At 34.9% G+C, this 25,181-nt stretch overlaps 1 protein-coding gene across 8 annotated transcripts; it reads right to left on the reverse strand.

The window, feature by feature from the left end:
• Nucleotides 1-9,626: 9,626 nt before the first annotated feature.
• LOC108203087 (protein ENHANCED DOWNY MILDEW 2) lies at nucleotides 9,627-24,625 on the reverse strand. 8 transcript variants are annotated; one of them, XM_064093451.1, is made up of 20 exons: nucleotides 24,433-24,585; nucleotides 24,130-24,180; nucleotides 23,420-23,835; nucleotides 23,230-23,323; nucleotides 22,848-22,901; nucleotides 22,620-22,768; nucleotides 22,060-22,156; nucleotides 21,871-21,972; nucleotides 19,612-19,859; nucleotides 19,413-19,508; nucleotides 18,788-19,288; nucleotides 18,469-18,616; nucleotides 18,270-18,371; nucleotides 17,416-17,508; nucleotides 14,732-14,860; nucleotides 14,052-14,162; nucleotides 13,286-13,357; nucleotides 11,577-11,695; nucleotides 11,425-11,488; nucleotides 9,627-11,322 (listed from the first exon to the last, which is right to left on the reverse strand). In XM_064093451.1, exons 3-20 carry the CDS (start codon nucleotides 23,830-23,832, stop codon nucleotides 9,829-9,831), a joined length of 4,086 nt encoding a protein of 1,361 aa, XP_063949521.1. In that variant the 5' UTR covers nucleotides 23,833-23,835; nucleotides 24,130-24,180; nucleotides 24,433-24,585; the 3' UTR covers nucleotides 9,627-9,828. The 8 variants fall into 8 exon arrangements, with proteins under 8 accessions (XP_063949521.1, XP_017227315.1, XP_063949520.1 ...); XM_017371826.2 differs by having other exon boundaries at nucleotides 14,732-14,773; nucleotides 23,420-23,838; nucleotides 24,433-24,578; XM_064093450.1 differs by having other exon boundaries at nucleotides 23,420-23,838; nucleotides 24,433-24,571.
• Between the last annotated feature and the right edge of the window lie 556 nt (nucleotides 24,626-25,181).

Genomic DNA, 25,181 nt, shown 5'->3' on the forward strand with positions numbered 1-25,181 from the left:
AATGGAAAAGTAAGGTTATGTTTTCATTTTGCAATAAAATTAAAATAGGTAAAGGGACGTTTGACTCGACTTACTTCATGAAAACAAGAATTTAATTTTAGAAAGACAACGGCGGGGCTTATAAGTCTAGATTGAGAAATGGTTTATTTGTGTCGTTTTTAATAATTTTGTGATTTAATTTTTGTTTTTTAAGTCATAATTTGAGAAATTAAAATTTTTAATTTTTTTTAATGATTTATTTTTATATTTGAAATTTAATTTTACAAATATGTAGAGAGCCACTTTGAACATAGTTTATAATAAATTTTAGAAAAATTAATCAAAATACTATCTTTTTAAGAGTATTATCAAATAGATTGTTACTTTGTAACATATTCTTAAAATTTTTATTTTTAAAAATATGATTTGCAATTTTTGCGATTAAAAATGTAACTTGATGTAATTTTTGAAAAATTGATTTCAACACAATGTGACAAAAATTTTAGTTCTTTAGATTAAGGCGCGACTGAAACTCATTCAAGAACTCTTTGATGCTCTCACAGTAGTTTGATTCAGAGAGTTTCAAGATCGTTTTTGAGAAAATGAGACGATTAAGTGGGTGTCTGGAGTTAACGCTGCGATGCGACAGATTCGAGAATGGTTTCTTGGTATTTTTTGGATTTGATGAGATCGAAGGCGGCTTTAGATTTGTATTTGGCCGAAAGGGATGTGGTGGAGTCTAGATTTAGAAGCGATGCAGAGAAATGATGGAGGTGGAGAAATTGGGCGGTGAGTTTGGTTAGAGAGGTTGGAGTTTGAATTTGTGCACAGATGAAACCATTAAGATTGAAAAAGATGATTTGGTTGTGGGGATATTCTAATGCTTAGGCATAGGAAATGTTATAATGTATTCTTTGGATATGTTGTAATGTATTCATTATATTTTAAGGGAGTGTAAGCGTATTTTCTTAAAATTTTAAAGTTGTATTTGCAGTTCATTTTGATTGTTTTGGTTGATCGGTTGTAAATATGGTTGAAATTGTTGAAAATCATATTAATTTTTAAAATTATATGTGTGGTTGATTTTGGTTGGTCGTTTGCAACGGTTGCAAACCGTATTTTTGAAATCATTTTTTAAAAGTCGTTATTTTTGAAAAAAAAATATTCCTAAAAGTATTTTTAAAATTAATTTTTATAATTTGGATATGTTTGAAAAAAGCCTTATTTTTTATATCCAATAAGTAGTAAATACCAAAAAATATTTAAACACATTAAATAAAATTCACTTCTCATTTATAAGCAATAAGTATTTTTTATTAAATTATGTCAATTATCCCCAATATATTTCCTTTTAGAATTAAATAATGAGAATATGTTTAAAATTCTTTAATTGCAAAAATACTTATCTATAGAAAATGTACAGACTTACATCACTTTTTCAAAATTTTTTATTTCTGAAAATTAAGATAAGTCAAATGGGACCTAAATTACGCATCGACTATTCAGTTTCAAAATAACAATATATAAAAAATATATCATCTCATTAGTATAAATGTTGGTTCTCGGGTGTATTGTAGAATGGGCTTTCAATGCAATATTAATAATTTCAAATTTTAATTCAACAACAAATATAAGATTTAAGTTTATCAGTATATTTTGATGCAAGCAATGAAGAACACAATAGTTTAACTTCACAAAATAAATGGATTATTTATTTCATTATTTTGCTACAACCTCATGAAAAAGTTTCTCGAGCTTCAGTTCTTCTCAAGAGATACAGATGTAGATTTCTTGCTTGCTTATGATATCTTCCTATATATATATCAGAGTAAACATATCATAGTCACCACGGATTCTGTAAGTCTATAAGTAGATTTTGCTTTTCCGACTACTTGTAGTTTGCATCCCATTTGACTTTCCTAAAATGCTAATCAAATAGATATTATATTGTATGAAAAGCAATCCAGGAAACATTCTATTTTGACCTTTGCAAATCCCACTGGATAGTGACTTGACACCTTTCCAGCGACTATCCACGACTTTTGTATATCTTTGAGTTTCTATTGTAGACTTTACAGGTGTGCTACAAAAACAACTTTCTGTAGCATCCTGAACCTTGAACATCTTTATCTGCCACAGGGTTGACTTGATGAAAGATCAAATCCAATCCTGTATCTCCGATGACAGTGACATAGAGACACCAGAAATTGCTGTCAAACAATGATTGGGATGACAATGACTTCTTGTGTACGCTTCTATTAGGAACGCTAAGTCCTGATGTCATGCATGCGGAAACTTGCCGTCTGCCGAGAATCAGCCAATGTTACTGTCAGATACAAACTATCTGTCGTGACCTGCAATTGTCTGTCTTTTGTAGTACTGTTGTCAACCATCTGACAGTAGCAGTCCTTTATTCTTATTGTCATTCCGATGTGCGTCTTGGGGCATGAACAGTATAATAAACTTCTTCCCAAGTACATTTTAATTACATGACAGTTATGAAAACAATACAAAGACATACTCTGGTTGTGATAGTATGTTCTACTTAGAAAAATCCAAGTAAATAAAAATGTAAGTTGACTGCAGTCTATCACCCATAGATCCTAACAATAAATTTGTACAATTTAATAATTAATTATAAATTTTCCGTTGGGAAGTAGTATTGGAATTTAGTATTTCCCTGACAAATTCTTAAATATTAGATATACTCAAAACATGACTAAATATAGGATTTTTAAATGGTTGCAAGCAGAGTTAAACTTCCCAGAAGAGTTATTCAACTTGTGGCAAGTAAATCCAGCAGGTGCAACTATGTTACACAACAAGCATGGGCTTTATCAAGACCTGGTATGGTGGAATGCAGAATTCCAGGCCTTCACAGATGCTTCATGGAAATTCATTAATTCTACTCACAAAGCTGGCATTGGAGGATGTATTATGGATAGGGAGAAAAATTTGCTCTTTATATTTTCAGGTCCTTCTAATGCTACCTCCCCAAAGGAAGCAGAAAGAGATGCTATCCTATTTGCTTTTAAATCCTTTATCACTCAAAGGACCATTCAGGGACGTCTTCAAATTAAAACAGACTATATGTCTCTGGTAGATGACTTCCAGAAGGCTAGAGCGGGAAGTGGCTTTAACCATGATCATGCAGATTGGGTTGAATTAATAAAAAGCCCAAATTTTAAAGTAGCTTATATCCCCAGAGAAAACCTGTTACCAGCCCATGAATTGGCAGCCTAAGGAGCCAATAGAGCTAGCATTTTACACGCCTGGTGTTAATATCTTATCTAAATTCAATCCAAATTTATTGGAAATTTGGATCGAATTTAGATAAGAACCTCTCACCTATCTTATCTTCTCACCTATTCTTAAGACCCTCTCTTCTCTCGCTTGTCCACTCTTCTCATCTTCTTCTTTCTTTTTCATCATAGAATTGGGTTGGGACTTCCCTAGCATTGGTTTTGTAAAGACCAATGTGCATGCTGTGTATTATGATGCTCCACTCCCTAATGGCAACACCACAGGGGTGGAAATCGTGATTAGAGATGAAGACGAGGTCATTCTGGCTATGATTACTGGCACCCTGGGCAATCTCTACAGAAGGGCTAACGAGTTGTGGGCGATGATGTTGGGTTTGCAACTGGCATATAAGATAGGGCGGAATAGGCTGGAGCTGGAAATTGACTCAAGGGAAGCACTCAGAGATTGGGACGACTAGAGATGGTTTGTGGACCTAAAGCATGCAGGGGTGATTCACCAACTGAACCAGAGGCTCAAGGACCGATCACTGGTCCTCAGGAAAAGGCATATAAGGGCAAGTCTGAACCAGTTGGCCCGATACCTAGCAGAGGATGGTGCTGCCTCCAAGTTCCGAGGTGCGTATGTACAGGCCATTCGGGCGTGTCAGTGAACTCTGGCATCTTGACATGGGCCTGGGTTTCATTGGGGGAAATTTCCAGGTGTTGGATGAAGATGAATACTTGCTGCTTCAGGAGGAGGAAGTTGAGCTGGAGGAAGGGCATGGGGAGGCCAATGAGGCAGAGGGAGAAGCCAGTGCAGCAACAGAGCCAGCTGAGGAAAATCCAGAGGCGGGAGGCGACCTCCTTGACATTGATTAGGGTTCGGTCGTCTGTTTTTAATCTATATTTATCTCTGGATGGATTCTATTGCTCTCTGCGAAGAGTTATAGCCCTTTGTTGGGTTGTAATATTCAGATTTTTATTCGAGGGCCTAGCCCTAAATTTGTGGATGCTTATTAAAGTGGGGTGTTTACCCACTTTAATTAATTAATATATTAGTGTTGCTTATCAAAAAAAAAGATATACTCAAAACATGCTAATAATAAAAATGAATTATGTGCATTAAATTTTTTAAAATTAAATTTTAATTTTTAAAAACTTGGCAGTAATTCTATGTAATATATATTGTGATTTTCAGAAAAGATTCAAGTTTAAAGTATATTTTCTAATTGAAATATAATAATACACTTAACTTAATTATATATTTATTATAATAATAGGACAAGTATAAATATGTTAGGTCGAGGTTTCACACAATAGACTAAAGCGGAATTGCTCTACTTTTAATCGAATGTCGAACTGATAAGAATTAATAAACAATCAACTCACAAATCAACTCAGCTCTTATTGATTATATAAGAACTATTACAAAACTCTCTCAAGAAACACAGCCGTTTACAAGAGCTTCTAGGTTACACTGATATTACTCGTGTTATGTATTCTTGCTTCTAGCAAAACCTAATCTCTAAGCGACTACAATTACTAACAAGATATTCTCTATCAATAATAATCTTTTTCTATGTATATCATGTGTGATAGAATACCTCTCTATAAATAATCTATTTAGTATCAATCTTCTTTGTTTCCTCGTCAAACTCGATCTCCAGATACTAATGATACTTGATACTGACCAAGTATCCGCATGCTGATGAGGTTCCATTAGTTTTCGATGCGGACATCAGTTTCTGTCAACTGTCTTATTCCTTGTCGTTTCATTATAATGATCTCTTGACGCATATATGAATCTTCCTACGTAACAATCTCTCCCAATTTATACTTTGTGTAATGAAGCATAAATTCCACTGATTCATTGATGCCAAAAACTTCTTCAAAATTTGTGATGTAAGTTGTATCATCATCATGAGTTTGAATTCTTATACCTGTTAATTCCAAGATTGACATCTGCCTTGTTTTATTCAGCTTCTTTATAGTTTCCAATTGAATTCTGCCAAATTGAATTCATTCTTTGTCAGCAATTCCTTCTTTCTTGAAAACTTTAGTTTTGTTCTCAGCTTCATTTCCATTATATTCTGAAAACCACTTGATCTTTTCTTGAATAACCTGTCTTTAGCTTCCCCTTTTTGGCTTTCAGTGACCAAGGTAAGTGTCCATTTATTAGTAGTAGAAGAATATAATCTGCGAAAATTCGTGTTGAAATATCCTAATTTTCTCTGTTCTTTTCAAGTGATCTCATCACTTCTCACAAAATATACATATACCACTGCAAAGAGTGATAACTAACTCTACCTGTCAGAATAAAATTCTCTTTATCACAACTACCTCTCCTTTTGCCAGTACAGGAGACTGCCTCTCATTAAATCTTTTCACTAAATGTTTTTCACACAAACTCACATGAAAAGACTCAGTCTCTCATCAAATCAAAAAAAAAAAAAAAAAGAGGTGGCTAAGAGAATTGTGATCAGTCGTATAAATAAGGTTTTTTTTTATCAAAAAAATCTATTTATAATCATTTTGAGAGTATAGTATTGTACCTTTGAAAAGTAGTTCCATGAATTTCCATATCATCAATATTTGAAATTAATTAAACAACTGGCTTTGTCATGCACATACAATTTGTGGATGCTGGTTCACTTTGAGAATCAGGTTCTTTTGTGCCTTGGAGTTTGAGAATGAGCTTCTGTTTCACTTTGAGAAACAGGTTCTTGTGTGCTTACTCCAGCTTCTGCTTAATCTGCTACATCACTTTGAAATGTAGGTTCTTGTGGGATTTGAGGATAGATATGATCTACTCCACTACTTTGAAGTGAAGGTTCTTGTGTGATTTCCTCAATAGCAGTCTGTATGTTTATAGAAATTTCATCATTAAATTCCATAGCGTTTGTCATCAGATTTCAATATATCATCGATAGTTATCATTGTCATCGCCCATGTGTTGTTTATCAATTTAAAGAAGCAGGATCTGAATTGTGAAATTCCGAAATATCTTCACCATTGATTATTTCACCATCAGTAAACAATCATCAGTATCATAATTTTCATCAGTACTCATCGGGATCTAATAATTTGATCAAGATCTGATCTTCTATCAATATTTCATCAGGATCTCACGTTCAGCGCCCACTTTTCCATCTCTGTATATAATCTGTCTTGTAAATCTCTCATAATTCTCATCTGTCATGTAAAAAAATTTAACTGAATTATTTTGAGATAAGATAGAGGTGGATATGTGTTTTATGAATTTTCTAATGATACTTTGGTTAGAAATTAAGATATACAATATCTTTATTCATAGTATCGATAGTGGATAGTTAAACATCACTTCTGATGAAAAATTATGATTTCTTAGCGAATATTGTTGAATAAATTTGAACTTGTGTTTGAATCAGAAATGAACTATTAAGTTCAGTTAAGACCGAATTCTTTCAGTAACTGATCAATAAGCATGAATAATTTAGTCCACAGTAAAGAGTCGCAATATAACTTGATTGGATTTGACCTTTCTTTATTGATAATTAGTTTTGTCTTCGTTTCCATCAGTTTTTCTTTTCTCGATACTTGTATTGAGTAGTCTTGAAAAGTGTGATCTTGAACTGTACTTTGATATTCAACACAGCTTTAAACATCATCATAACAATTTCAAATTAAACTTAATTCATTAAGGACATCCATCTGTTCAGAAAAATATGCATTAATGTAGAATGCGAATAGCTTCAACAACATAATCAAATAAATTATCAAAACAGTTCAAACAAAAAAAACCATCACAATAAAATTTTATTCCTTTAATAAACTGAGATGATTACAAGCATAAACAGAACTGATTTTGTAGATAATCCTAATCGATTACATCATAATCTAAGACTTAGCTTATAGATTTGCTATCCTTCACAAGAGTGACGGCAAGAGGATTTATCCTACAGAAAGTGCCTGGAGAACTATATTAAATAAAATCTAACATCATACATCAAGATAATGTAATAACATCTACCATTGATGCAGATGGGTTTTTGGATGTAAAAGAAAATAAAGATCTTAAGCTTCTACGAAGAAATCAATGGAAGCTATAAACAAGCTATCAGAGAACAAACGCAGAAATCAATCTTGGAACACAAAGGTACAATGAATTGAAACTCATGATGATGATATGACTTGCTTCACAAATTTTGAGGAGGTTTTGGCATCAATGAATTAGTTGAATTTATGCTTTATTTCACAAAGTATAAATTAGGTGAGATTGTTACGTAGGAAGATTCATTTATGCATCAGGAGATCATCACAATGAAGCGACAAGGAACAATGCAGTTGACAGAAACTGATGGCCGTATCAGCAACTGATGACAAGGAACAATCAGTATCTAGAGATTGAGTTTGAGAAGGAAAGAAAGAAGATTGATACGATATAACTTATTTATAGATATATACTTCTGTTGTGCTTATTACTCGATATACTTTTGTTGTAATTCTTATGAGTAAGAAGCACAACACGAGTAATATTTGTGTAACCTAGCAGCTCTTGAGAACATTGTTTTTCTTGAGATAGTATTGTAACAGTTCTTATAGTGATCAATAAGAGCTGAGTTTATTTGTTGTCAATTTTAGCTTATCCGACATTTGATTGAACAATAGATAAAACTCCGCTTAAAGTCTATTGATCAAATCAAGGGCTAACATCTTTAGCTGCATAAATGCCAGAACACACAAAACTGGAACCATCACTTCGTTTCGCTAACAGAATGTGAGTCTGAGGATAATATCTGGCTTTGAAAACCCTTGCAGCTAACATGTGAGGTTATGAATGAAATTCCAGACTTGCTTCCCAAAATGGCTTATATTAAAACCATGCAAACTGCGAAGACCCCCCTCCCTTTTGCTTTTGTCATACTCATATTCTCCCATGACATCCAGTGTATTCCGCTGGTGCGAGTCGCATTGGAGCTCCACCAAAGCCATTGAGCATAAGCTCAATTTCTGACTAAGAGTTTTAGGGATAAGAAAGCAGGACATACAGTAAGACGGGATTGTTGATGCAACATTTTTAATTAGCACAACCTTGCCGAGCTATGCGTTCCACCCTTTGATTCTCTTCCATATTCTATCGACAAGAAATTTAAACACCGACTCCCTAGACCTCCCTACCATAGATGGTAGCCCAAGATAGTTACTTTTTGATAATTCATTATAGACTCCAAGAATATCCGATATTTCTTCTTGTTTATCTGTTCGAACATTTGAACTGAAAAAAATACCCGAACCCTGGAAGTTTACAGCCTTGCGAGATAGCAACACGTAATTGTTAAAAATACTCTTAATTTCACTTGCTTCCTCTTGGTCTGCTCGAATGAAAAAGGAAACTATCATCTGCAAAGAGTAATTGTGTTATAGCAGGTGTCTTGCGACGTACTTTACAATCACAGATCTTATTACCAGCTTACGCATTGCTAATAGCTTTAGATAAACCTTCTACGCATAGTAAAAATAGGTACGAAGATAGGAGATCTCCTGCCATAGACCTCGAAGGAGAACCACTGGACCTAGTTAGAGCCATTAAAGCATATCGAGTATCGCACTGTAGTCATAATACATCTAACCCATCTTTCACAAAAACCCATCTGCTACCTCAAAGGTGAACCACTGGAGCTAGCTAGAGCCATTAAAGCATATCGAGTATCGCACTGTAGTCATAATCCATCTAACCCATCTTCCACAAAAACCCACTGTTGCATTCTTTGTTGAAAAAACCTCCGGTCAACTCCATCGTAAGCCTTGCTTATGTCCAATTTGAGAGTTACCTCTCCGATGCTACCCGTTTGTTTTTGCTTCGTATGATGAATAAGCTCAAAAGCCACCAGGACATTATCTCTTATATTTCTTCCAGGAACAAAAGTAGATTGATGTTCAGAAATAAGCACGGGTAGGATCATCTTCAACCTATTTGCCAACACCTTCGCAAGGATCTTATATAAAACACTACACAAAGCAATGAGTCTTAAATTTGTCATGCGACCCGCATTCTCCTTTTTTGGAATGAGTACTACATTAGTCTCGTTTAATGTTGCAGGAAACATACACTGATTGAACCACTCCTTACATGTATCAAAATATCCCTTCCCAAGCTCGGCCAAAATTGCTGAAAAAATGCAAGATTTAAACCGTCAGGTCCTGATGCTCAAACATTCACCACTAGTCAGTGGACCGCTTTCCTATTTATATAATTTGATTTATATTTCAAAACATATATACTATACGGGGAGAACTATGAATAGGAGGCGTTGAATAAGAGACGGATTTTTACCAATATTTTCACTTTCCCACTGATACTGCCTCATAATATTTTAAATCACAGATGAATAAAAAAAAATTAGAAACTTATACACATTTCACAAATGAAAAAATGAGAAATGAAATGATAATAAAAAAATGTCAACATTCTTGCCCCTAGCAATATAACAAGTTAATGCACAGCAATATGACAAGTGTTCTAAAGGTTAATCCACAAATATGATCTGGAAAAGCTATGTTCAAACAACAGCCATGTCCAAGATACAGTTAAGCTTCTTTAAGGCACTTATGCAGCACCCCTTCTGAATTACTGCCTGAAATAAGGACCAGGAGGATATCCATTCGGGTCCAAGTATTGTCTGGGTGCCCGAGGATCATACACACCACCTGTCGGAAAAGCTGGATCAGGCCCTATATTGTTTGCTCTAGGCTGGTTTAACTCATCAAGCCGAGGGGCATACCGCTGTGTTGCTGACGTGGTGTTTCTATTATATGATAGATTAGTAGCTGGGCCAAAATTCTCATATGGAGTGGTAATTCTAGGATCATGGCTACCAAAATAGCCGCTTCTTTGACATGGCGGATTCTCAATGTGTGGCATATAACCATGATAATCAATGCCCTCCCTCTGATATCCTGGAAACTGCGCTTCTGAAATCCTATTTTCATACAATGAGCTTTGATAATGATTGTCATGTATAGCTTCGTACCTATAGGGCATGGCATCCTCCCTTACCCCATCATATCTTGCTCCAAACTGCTGTGATCCAGGTACCCTAACATCAAAGTGCTGATACTTTTCGGGCTGAATGCCTGCAAGTGAAGTGGTCTCCAAGGGCTGATATTGGCGACGCAGAAAACTGCTGTTCTGCATTCCAATTGGTGATAATTCCCGTGACCCGATTACTTTCTGTCTGACCTCTGGGGACATCTCATATGACCCTTTTATTTTTTTGTCGTCTGGTGATATCTCATGTGATCCTCTTCTATCATGTCTGACCTCCACCTCATTAATTTCTCTTCTTTTATTTTTACCGTCTGGTGATATGTCATGTGAACCTTTTCTTTTTTTGTCCATAGATATCTCGTCTGTCCTAGTCTTTCTCAGTTCTACCGACCTTTTAACTGATTCTCCAATTTTATTCCTGTCCTCTGAGAATACCTCAACCGGTCCCCTTTGCCTCAGTTTTTCCAAAGAAGATTCACCTGATCCCCCTATTTTCTTCTTGTCCTCCTGCAACATCTCACCAGATGCTTTTAATTTCTGTTTGTCTTCCACTAATACGCCACTTGATCCTCGCTTTTTCTGTTTGTCTTCTAGTGATGTTGCATCTGATCCTCTTCTCCATTTTTGCTCCTGTAATAACTCACCTGATCCTAATCTCTGGTTTTCATCACCGCATTTCTTAATTGATTTCTCATCAAATTGATTCTTGCGCCTGTCGTTTATCTCACATCCTGAACCACCTAAATTAGAAAGGAGCCCTTCTTTGTGACTCTCTGCCACACTGGTTGCTGTTTCTTTTCGTTGTTCAGCCTTTTCAGTTGTATATGACTGCATGGGGATATCCTTAGAAAGCCTTTTATCCTCTGGTGGATACTCATGGGTGTACAAATCTTTGAAAGTATCATCCCTCTTCAATATTTCTTGCCTCGTGTGCAAGTCACCATACTTTTTAGCAATCACATGGTGTTTATCAGTCCAGTCCTTCCGGCTCCAAAAGGACAGTGGTGGAGGCTTCGCATTCCACTGGTCCATTTGTTTGTCATTTACATCAACAGAGCCTGGCAAATAAAAGGACTGAAAAGGAAGAAACACAAACATATGCTAAGAAAAATAAGCATCATAAATGATGAAATTAAAATGATTTAGTAAGAAGAAAACATTAGACAATTTTCTTACCTTGCCAGCCAGTAATTCACTATCCTCAAAAACCAAGTCATATGGAGGATCTTTTGTATCTAACCTGGTGAAGAAGGAACACATGATACATATATTCACAAAATACAGATAGCAGAGAGCAAATATTAGTATTAAGCTTATTAATAAACTACCTTTCAGTCTCTGGAGGAACAATAAGAGCAATAAGTTTCGGCCTAAATTTGAGAGCCTTATCGATAAATTTGTTTGCAAGAGCAGACTTGACACCAAAAGGTGGGTTTAGCCCCATTATCTAGTCAAGACACATAAAATGAAGATGTGAAATAGTAATATAAGTTAGTGCCAGAGCTTGAAAAGTAACAATCTTTTACAGATTAACATAGGGATAGTTAAAAATTTAAGCACGCCATACAAACTTTCAATGTTAAATTTGGCAAAACAACTGAAACAGGAATTATAAAAAGTACAAACTCTGACTGTCAATGGACAAACTTTCAATCTCAAGCAGTGAATTATTATTTCAAGTGAGCTTCCTTGTTCTTTGATTAGTTGACACTGAAACTCATCAAATGTGAAGAGATTCCTCAATACTCGACTCCGCTAACCCAGTGTTGTGAAAAGCTCGCCTAGGCGCTAAGCGCGCCCTTAGTGCCTCACCTATGCCAAGGCGAAGCAACTTCAATCAGGCGCGTGCTTGTGGCCTTGAAGCACAAAGCGCGCCTAAGCGCGAAGCGACAGAAAAGCTTTCAACAACGTCAAAAAGGGAAACAAACAACCAGAGGAGCTTACAGAGTGAAAGAACATGTAACTGGAGGTTGAAGAAATGCAAAGGGCTGTCCAAAAGTTTCATCAGAGGTGAAAAAAGAGACTGAAAAACGCATGTCTAGTAGGAAGCAGCTTAAGAGGACCACAAAATACCATTTCAAAATCTGAGATCAGATTCAAAAGATTTAGGGATCGAATTTTTATATCTATATCTATTATTTAGAGTTCATTGTAACGTCAGAATATAACCAAGGTGAAATTGCAGTTAAGATATATCTTCATGGAGGACTTATTAACTGCACAGAAAGAAAAAAGGTTCACTAAAAGATATTATCAAGAATGACCAAAAAGATATGATGACAAAAGACCTTAGGTGGATGCCGCAGAGATACACTCCCAGCAATTGGATTATTGAGTAATATTTACAGAGACAGACACAGAAGTCAGCTGTTGAGATATTTACTACATCCTCCGCGACACGGACTCTCCAATTTTGTCTTCATACTCGAGTCCACAGTACATGACAATAATACTTGGGTCAACGGCGTGACACTGGTGTGGGCATGGTATCGGAGTCAGATCCTTCTTATCAAAACCAGACACTCATCTTACACATCCCAATGCAAAAGGTGTTCATACAACTTGTTTCTAGAGATCATGGTCCACGGATGACTTGTTTCTATGTTATTCTTTTTATTTTATTTCACAATTTACATACAAAATAAGTGCTTATGATTTGTGTGTATTAGACTTATACGAATGTACAGTCTATATAAAGTTTTACTTAGGTTTACAGCCTAGTTCCTGTGTCCAATTTTCATTACACGTACAAGAATCCTAAATAGTTTAAAACCAAGAATCTGACTCTTGGATCTTCACTCGTGTCTGTCCAACACCAGTACCTGAGTCCTGGTAACATAAGCTACATCCCAGTTATGTGCCGAGACAATGGTCATCCAATATCTCTTTAGATAGACTACATGCAATTAGGATGATAAAACTAAATTATTTCCTAATATTTTACATTTTTCCAGCATTCAATTCTGAAAATGGCTATTAATATAGTAAAGTGAATTACAGAGAATTTCAATCTACTACATAATAAATTGCTTCTCACCAATTTTGACCCTGATGGCAATTCATTTGGATCAACGGTCATCCAGTCCCTCTTCTCAAAATTGAAATCATTCTGCAATAAGAGGACAGAAGCAAATATTAGGAACTGATGATGAATAGAACCACTTCTGAAATTTGTAATATCTGTACACATGTAGTGTGTGAAAGACGCTGACAGGAGCACGACAGTATTTTTTATAATATATATACGTCCAAAGAGACATTTGTTTCTGGTTGAAATAGTTAAAATATGAAGGTGTGTTGGCTTAGTCACTGAACAAAATAGATATAATTCAGAGGTGATCAATCAGTTCAACACCTTTGATGTCTAAATATTTACAGTGGATCTTCAGGCCCTCAAATCTCTACCTTCCTTTTTATCAACTTATCTACAAGAGTTGAGGAAAATTCTAAGCGAGTCAACAGTTGCATTTCCTGAGGATATGCTAAATGGGGAGTAGGTAACTCTGTCCTGTCATCTAAATAAACTGATAATTCTCTGCGAGTTAGTTTTGAGGGTTTTTGCAGTTAAGTGTGATGTATTTCCAAATCAAATACTTATGACTTGGCTAGCAATTCACAAATCTTTTGCCCAGTCTTGCTTCGCACATGCGTCATAAAGGCAAGAGCACTTACTTTTCAGAAGATAATGAGTAAAATACCAAACCACTTGCATGTTCTTCTGTGCCCTAACAAAATATCTGTGGAATAGACCTCTACCACTATGGAACAAATATATACAATATGAAATATTTTGATGAGCTCACCTTTGGTTGCATGACATCATAGTTCTTGAAGTAACATTTCTTCCCAGCATCCTCGAGCTTTTTTTTCATGAGACAGCTAAAGTCATTTGCACCACAACAGAAATCAACAATCTGTATAAACAAACAAAACAGGTAATCAGATATATGAAATACACAACAGACTAGCCCAAAAGTTTTACTAGCGTATTTTTACAGAATTATTCAGACATACTTTCATGCATATCTATGCCTTAACATCTACTATAAAGCATAAACCATAGATGTGCAAATACACAGTTGGTGTTTTGAAAATGTATAGGATTATATCCATACACAGATACACATATTTGAAGTAATGCTGGAAGTCACGTTGTAGTAAATATTATCAATTCAAGAGATATTAGGTTCAAATTAAATCATTCTAGTTTAGACGAGTTATCTATAACCATAAATCATCCTGCAGACAGCAGATTACAACAAACATCCCATTGTGTAATAACACTAGCAGGAATCATGCAAAGGCTTAAGTTCAATAGAATCAGCCTGGACAATCAACAATATATACATAAATCATCTTGAGTCTCAAAACAATCTCAAGCAATTAGTACTCGATTCATTTATAATCATAGAGTGTGTGTGTGTGTCTGTGTATGTGAGAGAGTGAGAGGGGGGGGGGGGGGGGGGGGGGGGGGGATCCTCACCATGTCCCCGTCTTCAGCATACCAATGAAGCTTATCAACAACCTGTAAACATATTCTTCTAATCAGATTCCAAAAAACTTCTTTAGAAATGTGCATAATTACACCACAGATCATCTTGCATCTCAATACCTACATGAGTCAAGGTGTCAGCTAGAGCCAATTTGGGTCTGAAAATAATTGCTTAAGATACAAAGTGATAAGTTAGAAGTCAAAATTTAAATTTGCATCTGTTTGGGTAAATTTATATTTATGAGGATCTTATGACTTGTTAAAAAATTAATAACAAAAAAATAATCTGATAGGTTGTCTATTTGATTGTTTTAAGCTTTTATCATTTAAAATTATAAAAATCAAATAATTTATTCAAAAAAGTACCTCCTACCAACTTCTAGCATTACGTTGTTTTTTACCTTATACCAAGTTTCTGATTTATTACACAAACAAACATTTTTCAACTTGAAGTCAAAAAATAACTTTAAGCTCCCCGCTTAAAGTGATCCCCAATAAGCTCTAGGAAAGGCAGCCTAGGTGCACAATAGGTCCATCAGGCAAACTAACGTTCAGCTATATATACTGATTACTCTTGAAAAATTGAAGTAAACTTCGCTTGTAGCTGTTAAAATGTATCTTTCAGTAGTCTTATTCCAAACATGACACATTATAGTTAAACCCTTGCAAGCTAATTATAACATTCTTAAATCTTCGAAAACCTAAAAAATTATAAATTTATTTAAGTTTATTAAGAGATAATTAGTATCATTTATTATTTTTAGAAATTAATGAAATTATTATATAAATATACATAGACATGAATGCTTTACATATAATTAGATGCCTAGGCAACTGCCTTTGGCCAGTTAGGCGTTCAGGCGGCCTCCACATATATGTTTACGAGCCATTGTCCAAAAAAAGAAGATCAAGTAAATAAAATTAGGAAATGAAACAGATTTTATATTGTAGATTGATGGTTCAATTTGGCCTCGGAATTCAGATATATCAAATGGTAGGTCTTCCTTTGTTATAAAATCCAAAAACAAGAACATTCAGGAATACAAACATCAATAAAAAAAGTGACATTTTACATTCCACTTTTATTTAAATGTATGAAAAAAAATGAATTCTATATTCACAGTTCTAGTTTTCATTCTCGGCCATTGTTGTCATGGCACTCGACTAGTCGGATTCAATTGATCGAGTAGAGAGGTCGACCAGTCGGTCGACTAGGATGACTAGTTGGTCAACCTGTCAGACTAGTCGGTCAACTCATCAAAAATTGCAAAATCTGGTCAATTTGTTTTCTTAAAGAGAAACATTTTCTAAAATCCAACTCAAGACTAGTCAAGAGCAACAACATGCAACATGCAAATCTTAGTTTTCTTTTTCTTTCTTTCATTATACATTAAATTTACATTGGATTGAAACTTGTGTGTGTGTCTTTCTGTATGTATAGATAATAAGAAACTCATATGTGTGTGTGTGCGCGGGCGCGCGTATGGAATGAAAATTAAAGAGATGCTTATGCTTATAATTAGAATATCTAATTTGTAAATCGTAAGCAATATATGTACAAGAATGTTGGAATTTTAATGAGAAATCATATACATAATTATTTAATTTATTATTATTAATTTATCGACTAGTTTGTCACCAGTCAACAAGTTGTACCTTCATCGACTTGACTTGAATTATCAACATGACAACCGTGTACTCTACCACAACTACTTTGCTCTTCTAATGTCAAAATTCTCTCAACAGGATCAGATCTAAGTAGTAATCAGCAAAATGCATCCATCTCGTCTGGACCAACTGCACTTTGTTACCTTAGAAAATTGCACATTGCATCCGTTAACAAAGTGCATCTCTAACAAATTTTGAGGTGACAGTGTAAACCCTTTCTGTCAATATCGTCTAAATTGGCAAGGGTTAAGTTAAAATAACATGATAAAATGGTATTGTAACTGTCTTCTACCCATCTCTATATATACACATTCACTATTTTATGTTTTATTGTATATAGCCCTAATTCATTTGTTCTTTTTTGCTTCCCGGTAAAGACAAATTTGATAGCAGAGAGAGATGTGTGTGTGGAAATTGGATGGTGGCTAAAACGGGAAATTGGATGGTGGCTAAAACGGCTTGGAAAGAATATGATAAAGAAGAAGTGACAACCTGGTATAAGGAAAGAATTGGTTATAAGAAGAAGATGATTCAATACTTAGAATTCATAGGAATGGAGCGAGGAACGGACAGCGACAACTGAAGAATAAAAAAGTAATAAGTGAATAATTCATTACAAGTCTCATAGTATGACTAGCTCGAGGTTGCTATGAAGATGGAGACATGAATTAGGGTTAGGGCTGAAAAAGACATGTTATATGGAGAACATGATGAATAGAATCATCTTCATATATATTACTGAAAATACACTTACTAAAATAGACATTAACAGTCAAAAGGAGGCACTATGCAGCCCAATAAATGGTGTAGGATGCAACCTGGAATTATTTGAAATTGTAGCACTGCGAGATTTGTCAAAAGAGTCAAACTGATATATTAAAGAAGATAAAACATGTAGAACTCATAACACTCATGAATACAATCAGCCACAATAAGTATTGTTACTTGGATATTTCAAGCATAGCAATCATGTCTACTTACACACACACACACAGAGGCCCACCAACCTTTTCAAGCTTGTCAATCTTCGTGAAATGCCTACCAAATGATGTGTAACGCATGCCATGTAGAAATGGTGCAAGATATACACGAAGCTTGCTCTGCAAGAAAATAGAAGAGCTTTCACTTACGATAAAATTAGGTTAAAAGGAAATCTGTATCACTAATATACATAAATTAAACAGTAACAAGTCTATTACATATAAGTTATATAACACCACTCAATCAAAATAAGTCACAAAAATCAATAAATATAGGCATTTACATAAATTAAGTAATTGTTCAATCCTCAGACAATCAAATCACTGTGAAAAAATCTGTTACACTATCTTTCATTCAATCCAATTGGTATCATAACTATCCCAACACAGTTTAATCATAGACCCTATGAAATGTGTCTCATGTAACCAATCGGCAACCAATCATTCATTAAGAATATTAGATTAGGCTGGAACTTCACAGTATAAATCAGGAATTTTGGTGCATAAAAGTTAACTGATTAACTTCTTTGATTAATAAGGATTTGGATCATTTCATTGAATATAGAGGTACTGAGCAGAAAGCAGAGTGACAAGGCACTTCTTGTTAATCCAAAGCAGATATGTTCAATAAAAAGGGCAATACAGAAATATTCCGCACTTGAATTTATTAAACAAAAGCTTATTCTACACAGGCTACTAGTTTCAGGTTGTCGACAATCTTCAAGGCAGGAGTTTATAAACTTCACCAAATCGGCAATCAGCAAAATGAAAAGACCTTGAAATTTTTCTTGACTAAAAACTTAATATAGTAGCTCATCAGAGATCTAGTAGGGTACAAGTAGTTAAAAATATATTAATTATTTTTGGTTACAATTAAGTACCTTCCACTTCATCATTTCATTTAAAAGGCCTGGCCCACAAACAGCCTTTGCATCTTCAATACTTCCCCCTTCTTCTAGCTTCTTCACAGCTTCGCGGAGAGCCTGTCAATGCAAAGAAAATTTGTGATCTGCCAGTAGGAAGCTACACACGACACTTATATATAGTAGAAAACTATCCAGACTATAAAGTAAGAGATACCTCGACAGAACCCTCCACCTTCCCCATGGTAATGGTTCTGTCAACAGCATGTTTTGACGAGTAAGCATGTGTGGTTGGCACTTTGTGCTTTTCAGTGATCTCAGACAGTGTTATTGAAGATGTTGCATCTTTCATCAAGGCCAATATTCTGCAGCACAGTGACAGATGTTAATTCATATTACAAGCTCCTTTTGCGACATCAATATAACTCTAATACTCTAATTTAAAACATAAGTAAAAAAAAGCTCGTTTTATCTGCTGTAGAATTCTCAAAGATTTTGGGGAAACGTAATAAAACAAATGATGTAATACATGTCACCTGCTTTCAGAGTCGGCTTCTAGAGGGGGTAATCCACTTGCTTCACTTGCAACAGACTTAACAGTAGAGATCCGACCATGTTCACCATCAGCTGCAGCATTATCTTCAGATGGTTCAGGACCTGGATTCATCAAGCTAAATAAGCTTAATCCTAAGGAAGGCTTTCGTTTGTTTTGGGTGGACTTGACCATTGAGGATGTCTTGCTCAAAGGCTTCCGAGAGAGATCCTTAACTTTTGTTTTTCTTGAAGAAGCTACCTCAGTAACTTTTCCAACACCTTTTCTTAAAGGAACACCCTGTTTGGCTGCACTACACACTTTATCTCTGCCAATAGTTGGCTTCACTATTCTCTTTCTTGAATCATCTCCTACTACAAGATCTTTTTTCTTCATTGGAACTTTTTCTTTGCTTGACACCATTTCTGAAGCTTGCTTTCTCACATTTGGAAATTTTATGTGATTTCTCAAAGGAGTGGCAAGTTCCTCGTCAATTTCATGTTCTCTGGTAAAGATGCAAAATGCATTATCATACACATAAGAATAACCAGTTATCTATTTCTAGAATATGTCGTGATATGCGCCGCATATAGGATAAGAAACTAAAATTACAACTGCAAAGCGCTTACAAGCAATATATTAATATGCGCTTCTTTGGCATAAGTTTTTCCCATGCTCTAGGTAAAACATCATCCGCATCATCCGACCCATCAAAAACAATTTCTCTGTACAGAGAACCAAGCCATCAACTAGACAAACAAAAACTGAAAAATAATATCTAAAAACCGTATCAAGAAAAAGCGCAAATAATTAAATTTTAATGAGAACCTTGGTAAACATTTCTTGTGGTAAGACTTTGGACAACGTCTACACATTGCAAACCTCAATTCAGGATCCCCCTCGGTTTCTGTCTGTTTGCATACGCAGCATTTGTGAAATGGACATGTGAATGATGCCCCACTGCTAATCTTCCCCTCAAGCTCTTTAGCTTCGAATTCCCTAGAAGGGTGTAACAACTTCGAAACACAATGTGGATGATAAAATCGACCACATTCCCCGGATACGCAGCGAAAGACCTAGCAACAATTAAATCTTAGTGGGAGGAGTAATCCAAACAGTTACATAATGGATACTGGAAACGGGGTAGAAATATAAGTTCCCCCACAGAATTTGTATATAATCAAATTTACATATTTGAGGTGTACCACAGTATATCATAGCTATCTTGATTTTTGGCCACTTAAGCAGTAAATTGCATTTCTAATATCATCTAATACTCTCTGTCTCACCCAATTCTTTACATTGGAGTTGGGGAAAGAAGTTAAGAAAAATGTATAAAGTAGTATGAAAGAGTAAGAAAAGTAGGTAAAGTTGTGGGATTCGTTACTACTGAAAAAGATGGATAAAAGTAGTGGGTGAGATTAATTTTTAGATTATAAAATGTTTAGTAGTTTTAGAAAGTTTTGACATGTAAAGAATTGAGAGGGACATCCCAAAGAGGAAAGTGTAAAAAAATAGATGGGACAGAGAGTATCTTTTTTTAAAAGAACCACATTCTTCTTATTTTAATTGGGCCCAAAAAACCAAAAAATCCACAGTTATTATTTCACATCAGCCCAATGATTAACTAACTGTCAGGATCTGTGTTTGTTTAACTAGTACTAAGTGAGATACAAGGTAGCACTACAACAGCAGTGGTAAGGGCAGTTTAGTCTTTTCAGGATTTAATAGTCCAGGTCTATGAATACCTGCAGTAGACATACTTTTGGATTATGCATTATGAAATATCAGAAAATGGGACTTGGTTCTACCAACTGCTTCTTTCTCTAAACTCTCCACTCTCTCTGCAACTGAATTCTGAGTTCTCTCTCTAGGGTTTCTATCTCTCTTAACTTTCTTCCCTGAAATCTATCAATCTCTATCTGTTTTCCACTTGTTTTTAGCCTTAATCAAGCTATAATATCCGTTTCCATTACATGATTTACTATCAAACTTATAAAAAAACGCAAAACAATCATAAAATCAGAAATTACAAATCAGGAATTCATTAATACCTGACACCAACCAACAGAAATGCTTCATTTTTTAGTACAGTGTTTATTTTCAGTAAGTTTTACTCCTGACTCTTGTTCTGATATAAAAGGGGGATTGTGATGGCTAATTCACGTCATGGCATGTTGAAGAAATTGTGGGATGAGCAACTATGGTGGGACAATACTGGCTTGGATCCTTATAAGGGCACGACGCCATGACCTATGATAACTGACAGGATTTTCAGTGATTATGAATGAGGATAGAAATTACTTGTATGAATTGAAGGTCACCGCATATAGTGAACAAGCTAATGTGCCGGCCACGATAGTAGTCAATAGACTCAATTTATATCAAACATTAATTCAACATAAGTACGAAGATTATCTAAATTATAACATTAAGGTCCTAGCATATAAATGAATGTAAAAAAGCAGAAATCTCTAGGCAAAAATAAATAAGTAACAAATGGGGATGAAACTGGAGAAGATAAAAATTGTATCTCACAAAGCCAGAAGATTAGCATCTTTTTGACACAAGAAAATAGTAGAAATTACTTTTTCGCCTACAAAGAACTTCTACAATTTTCATACGAGCCAAGTTATATTATTAAAGGATTTTGATACTAGTGGGTCTTAGCATCTACTATTTGCAAAAGAAAGGGTTGTCGAGTGTTGCTTCATTCTACCCAAGTAGTAGAGGCAGGGAGGGAGGTCAGGGATTGACAACTCGATAACAAACTAATTACAGGATTGGAAGTAAAGATGGAATGTCACACGAAACAGATGAAGATGGCAAGTATGCAGTTAATAATGATCAATATGTGCAGCACCACCAATAACCATGTTAAGCTTACATGGCAGATTCATCACAATATGCTACTTTAAACCTCTCTTCATACTATAAATTGCAACTCCATATACATTACATCAGGCTTCCTTAATCAAATACCAGTTCTAGGCAATTCAAACTTAAGCAGAGCTTAGAGTAAGAGAGTATATAGATCCTTTTAAAATCAACAAGTAACATCACATATTCTTTCAACTGTAACCATACCTCACAATCAGAAGATTTGTCGTCGGATGACCCCAGCTTACCACAAGAAAAGCATTGGTGACATTTATATCTGCAATTCTTACAATAGAAGTTCTGTATTGCCTGTAATTAATATGCACACAATCAGATAAGATGTGTGAAAATTACGACAGAGTAATTAGTCTACAAGAATATAAGAGAATGGATTACCTCCACTTGTTCGTCAGAAAAACCAAGTGATACACAATCTGAATCCAGACCAGCTTCTTCAGTTGCATGAAATGACCTTAGACACTTGCCTTCACAACTTCACAAGACAATAGTTCCACGAATTTATTAATTAATTGTTATATAAACTATTACTTAATTATTATTTAATATAAATAAAGGGAAGTAAATTTATTAGTTTTTATGTTCGATGATGTCTATAATATTTCCCCCTTCATTTGAGTTGCGCTTGTTTGAAACATAACGTGTTAACATTCACAATTTGGTACTTAATGAATTCATATTTTTATTCTATATGTATTTTGATAACTGCAACTCTTGAGGAGCTCGTCCCTAAAATCGAGCTGAACCTTTGAGCCTCTTGCCTTTGTTAAGGCATCAAAATTCAAAGGATACATGTAACAACAAGAAGTAACAATAAAGAGAGATAACAATATTGATGAAAAGGTTTGTGTGTGTGGACTTTCTAAGCATCCATGAGTAGAAGTCAAAATAAATGTTTGTAAAATTAGGTAGGTAAATGAAATAAATGATTTGCATACCACAATATGTCACCACCATTATCACAAATTGCACAAACTTTATCACCCTGCTCCTCATCATCAGATTCCGCTTCTTCAGTTTCATCAATGATATCATCATCAACTATAAATGCAGGCTTTGTTGTAGTACTAGCTTCTGCATCCTGTGACTGGAGCACGTGTGATATTGAATATAATAAACTCTTGCAGACAGACAAGAGAATAGAAGGAGAGTGTTAAGTGTATTACCTTGTCAAAAAAATTCCATTTCTTGGGATCCTTGTCCAGGAATGTAGTTAAAATCTGCTCAATAAAGCAACCTAGTCATCAGTTAAGAATGCTTTCAAATAGTAAACGAATCAGAATGTTACAATTACCCCCAAAGATACCGTACAAAGTACCCATATCCATATAGACATTACCAAAAGTGCTTTTTTCATAGAAATGAGCTAATAATATTTCAAGTAACCTAAATTTACCAAATATATGTAACATATCTACTATGCAGCTATACATAATTGAAATAACATAATAGGCAAAAGTTATTTTTTTATAGAATATGTACTTCTGAATAATGTGATGATAATTTCTGAGTGCTTTCTATATTCTAGTTAATGATAATAACACAAACCTTAGCTTTAGCTAGTCCTTCATCCCTCTTAACAGCTTCAGATATTAAACTGGCGTGATCCACCAAATCATTTTCACAAGGACCAGGCTCGAACCTAGTAATTGAAAATTTCATCATCTAGTGACAATGTCGAGTCTATCAAAAATACGGATTTTAAGTAAATTGGCAGTTATTGAACACGTAAAAATACCTGAAAACTTTACATAGGTGCTCACATAAAGCTCTCCCAGATGCCTCTGGATTTCTTCTCAAAAAATGTAAGGATTGTAGAGTAATCAAAATTGTTCTAAATATATTTTCATGACTCTTTCTTGGCTTTTCAAGCTTCATCCAATTATTTTCCTTCGATATGAGTAATGATATTTCAGGTTTCATATTGGAAAGTTCAAACTTCCACGCTTCAGCCTGCTTATATATTTTCTGAAGCCCATTATCAATAGACCCATGCATGAATATCTGCTTCTGTTTACCCCCGGTTCTCTCACCATCACTCCACTGAACAGGTAACTCCGAAAACGAAACGGGATCATCACTGCCATCAACAAAGTTGTAGTCTGTGACAGAATGAAGAACAGGTTCACCCTCGTCATCTGAAGACGCCATCTTCTACTACAATTGCACAATGGTTACAGATTTTTAACCATAAATACGCCAACTATATATTACCATGAGGATGGTGGACATTACAAAAAGTAACCAACATTTTCGATCAAACAACATATAGTAACGATAGCCTTTCCCTTATAAAAAGGGTTGGAGTAGCACTTTTACAATATTACAACGTTAATATCCAAAAGACCAAAAACTACTTTCTAACACTTAAATTCAAGTGCAATAACTCAAATTCCAACTACAACATAAAGCGATTCGACTCTAACTATTATTGTTCTGTAAACTTACTTAAAAATGATTTGCGCCTGGATTTCTCTACAGAATTGCAAGACACATGACCTACAATACAAAACAACTATTTAACCCAATTCACACACCACCACTCGAAGAATAAATATGCAAATTATACATCAAAAAACAACAAATTCACTAAATATAAGCATTCGTACACATAATCGATTCATAATTGACCATGAAATTAAGTGTAAAACGTAAAACAATCGAATATCACATAAACTAGGGTTTTGCAATTGAAAAGGCAATCGAACAATACATACAGGCAGATATGTATAGATATAAATACACACATACCTGATCAATGGATAATTTAAATCCCTGGATGATACTATATGCTCTGAGGGTTTTTAAGTACGCGTGTGTATTCTCAGGTATTTATAGAGATTTTTATTTCCCCTTTTTTTCAGATAAACCGCTCCGCAGTATCTGTATTTCTCTGTCAAACTCAAACGTGTGTACTGTTCAACACTCCTCTATAAAACGTACTACCCTCCTCATTTTGATTGCACGGGTGGACCAACTACGAAAGGATTATTGTCCGTCCTAGTTTTATATTTTTTTACAAAAATTTATATGGAAGAATTCAAAATAAATTCATATATATTATGTAATATATAATATAATATATATACTTAATATAATATATATACTTAATATGTGCTAGTGAGTAGCGAAAATTCAAAAAAAATCCAAAAAATACCCGTTATTTTGCCCAAGCCCATTAACCCATTTACCTGCTTACCCAATAACACGTTTTGGTTTTTTCTTTTGGATAATTGATCGTGCATTTAAATTATCTTCCACCTCCTAATTCAAAATTTTGAATTCCAGATCGACTAAAACCATCTTCAAGCTTATGGATCATCTCTGCAATCTTCTACCATTGATATAGCTATTGTGTTCTTCGCCAGGCATGGAAAGTGACGGTATTGCTACATCGGCAGTGGGTACAAGTTTATGCTAGGAGATGTATACATCCATGTAAACACGTCTCTAGCGAGCCCATCGTGTTAATAGTCTGATTCACAAGTCGCAAGCGACGT

The sequence above is a fragment of the Daucus carota genome, chromosome 1, assembly GCF_001625215.2.
Source record: "Daucus carota subsp. sativus chromosome 1, DH1 v3.0, whole genome shotgun sequence".
NCBI lineage: Eukaryota > Viridiplantae > Streptophyta > Magnoliopsida > Apiales > Apiaceae > Daucus > Daucus carota.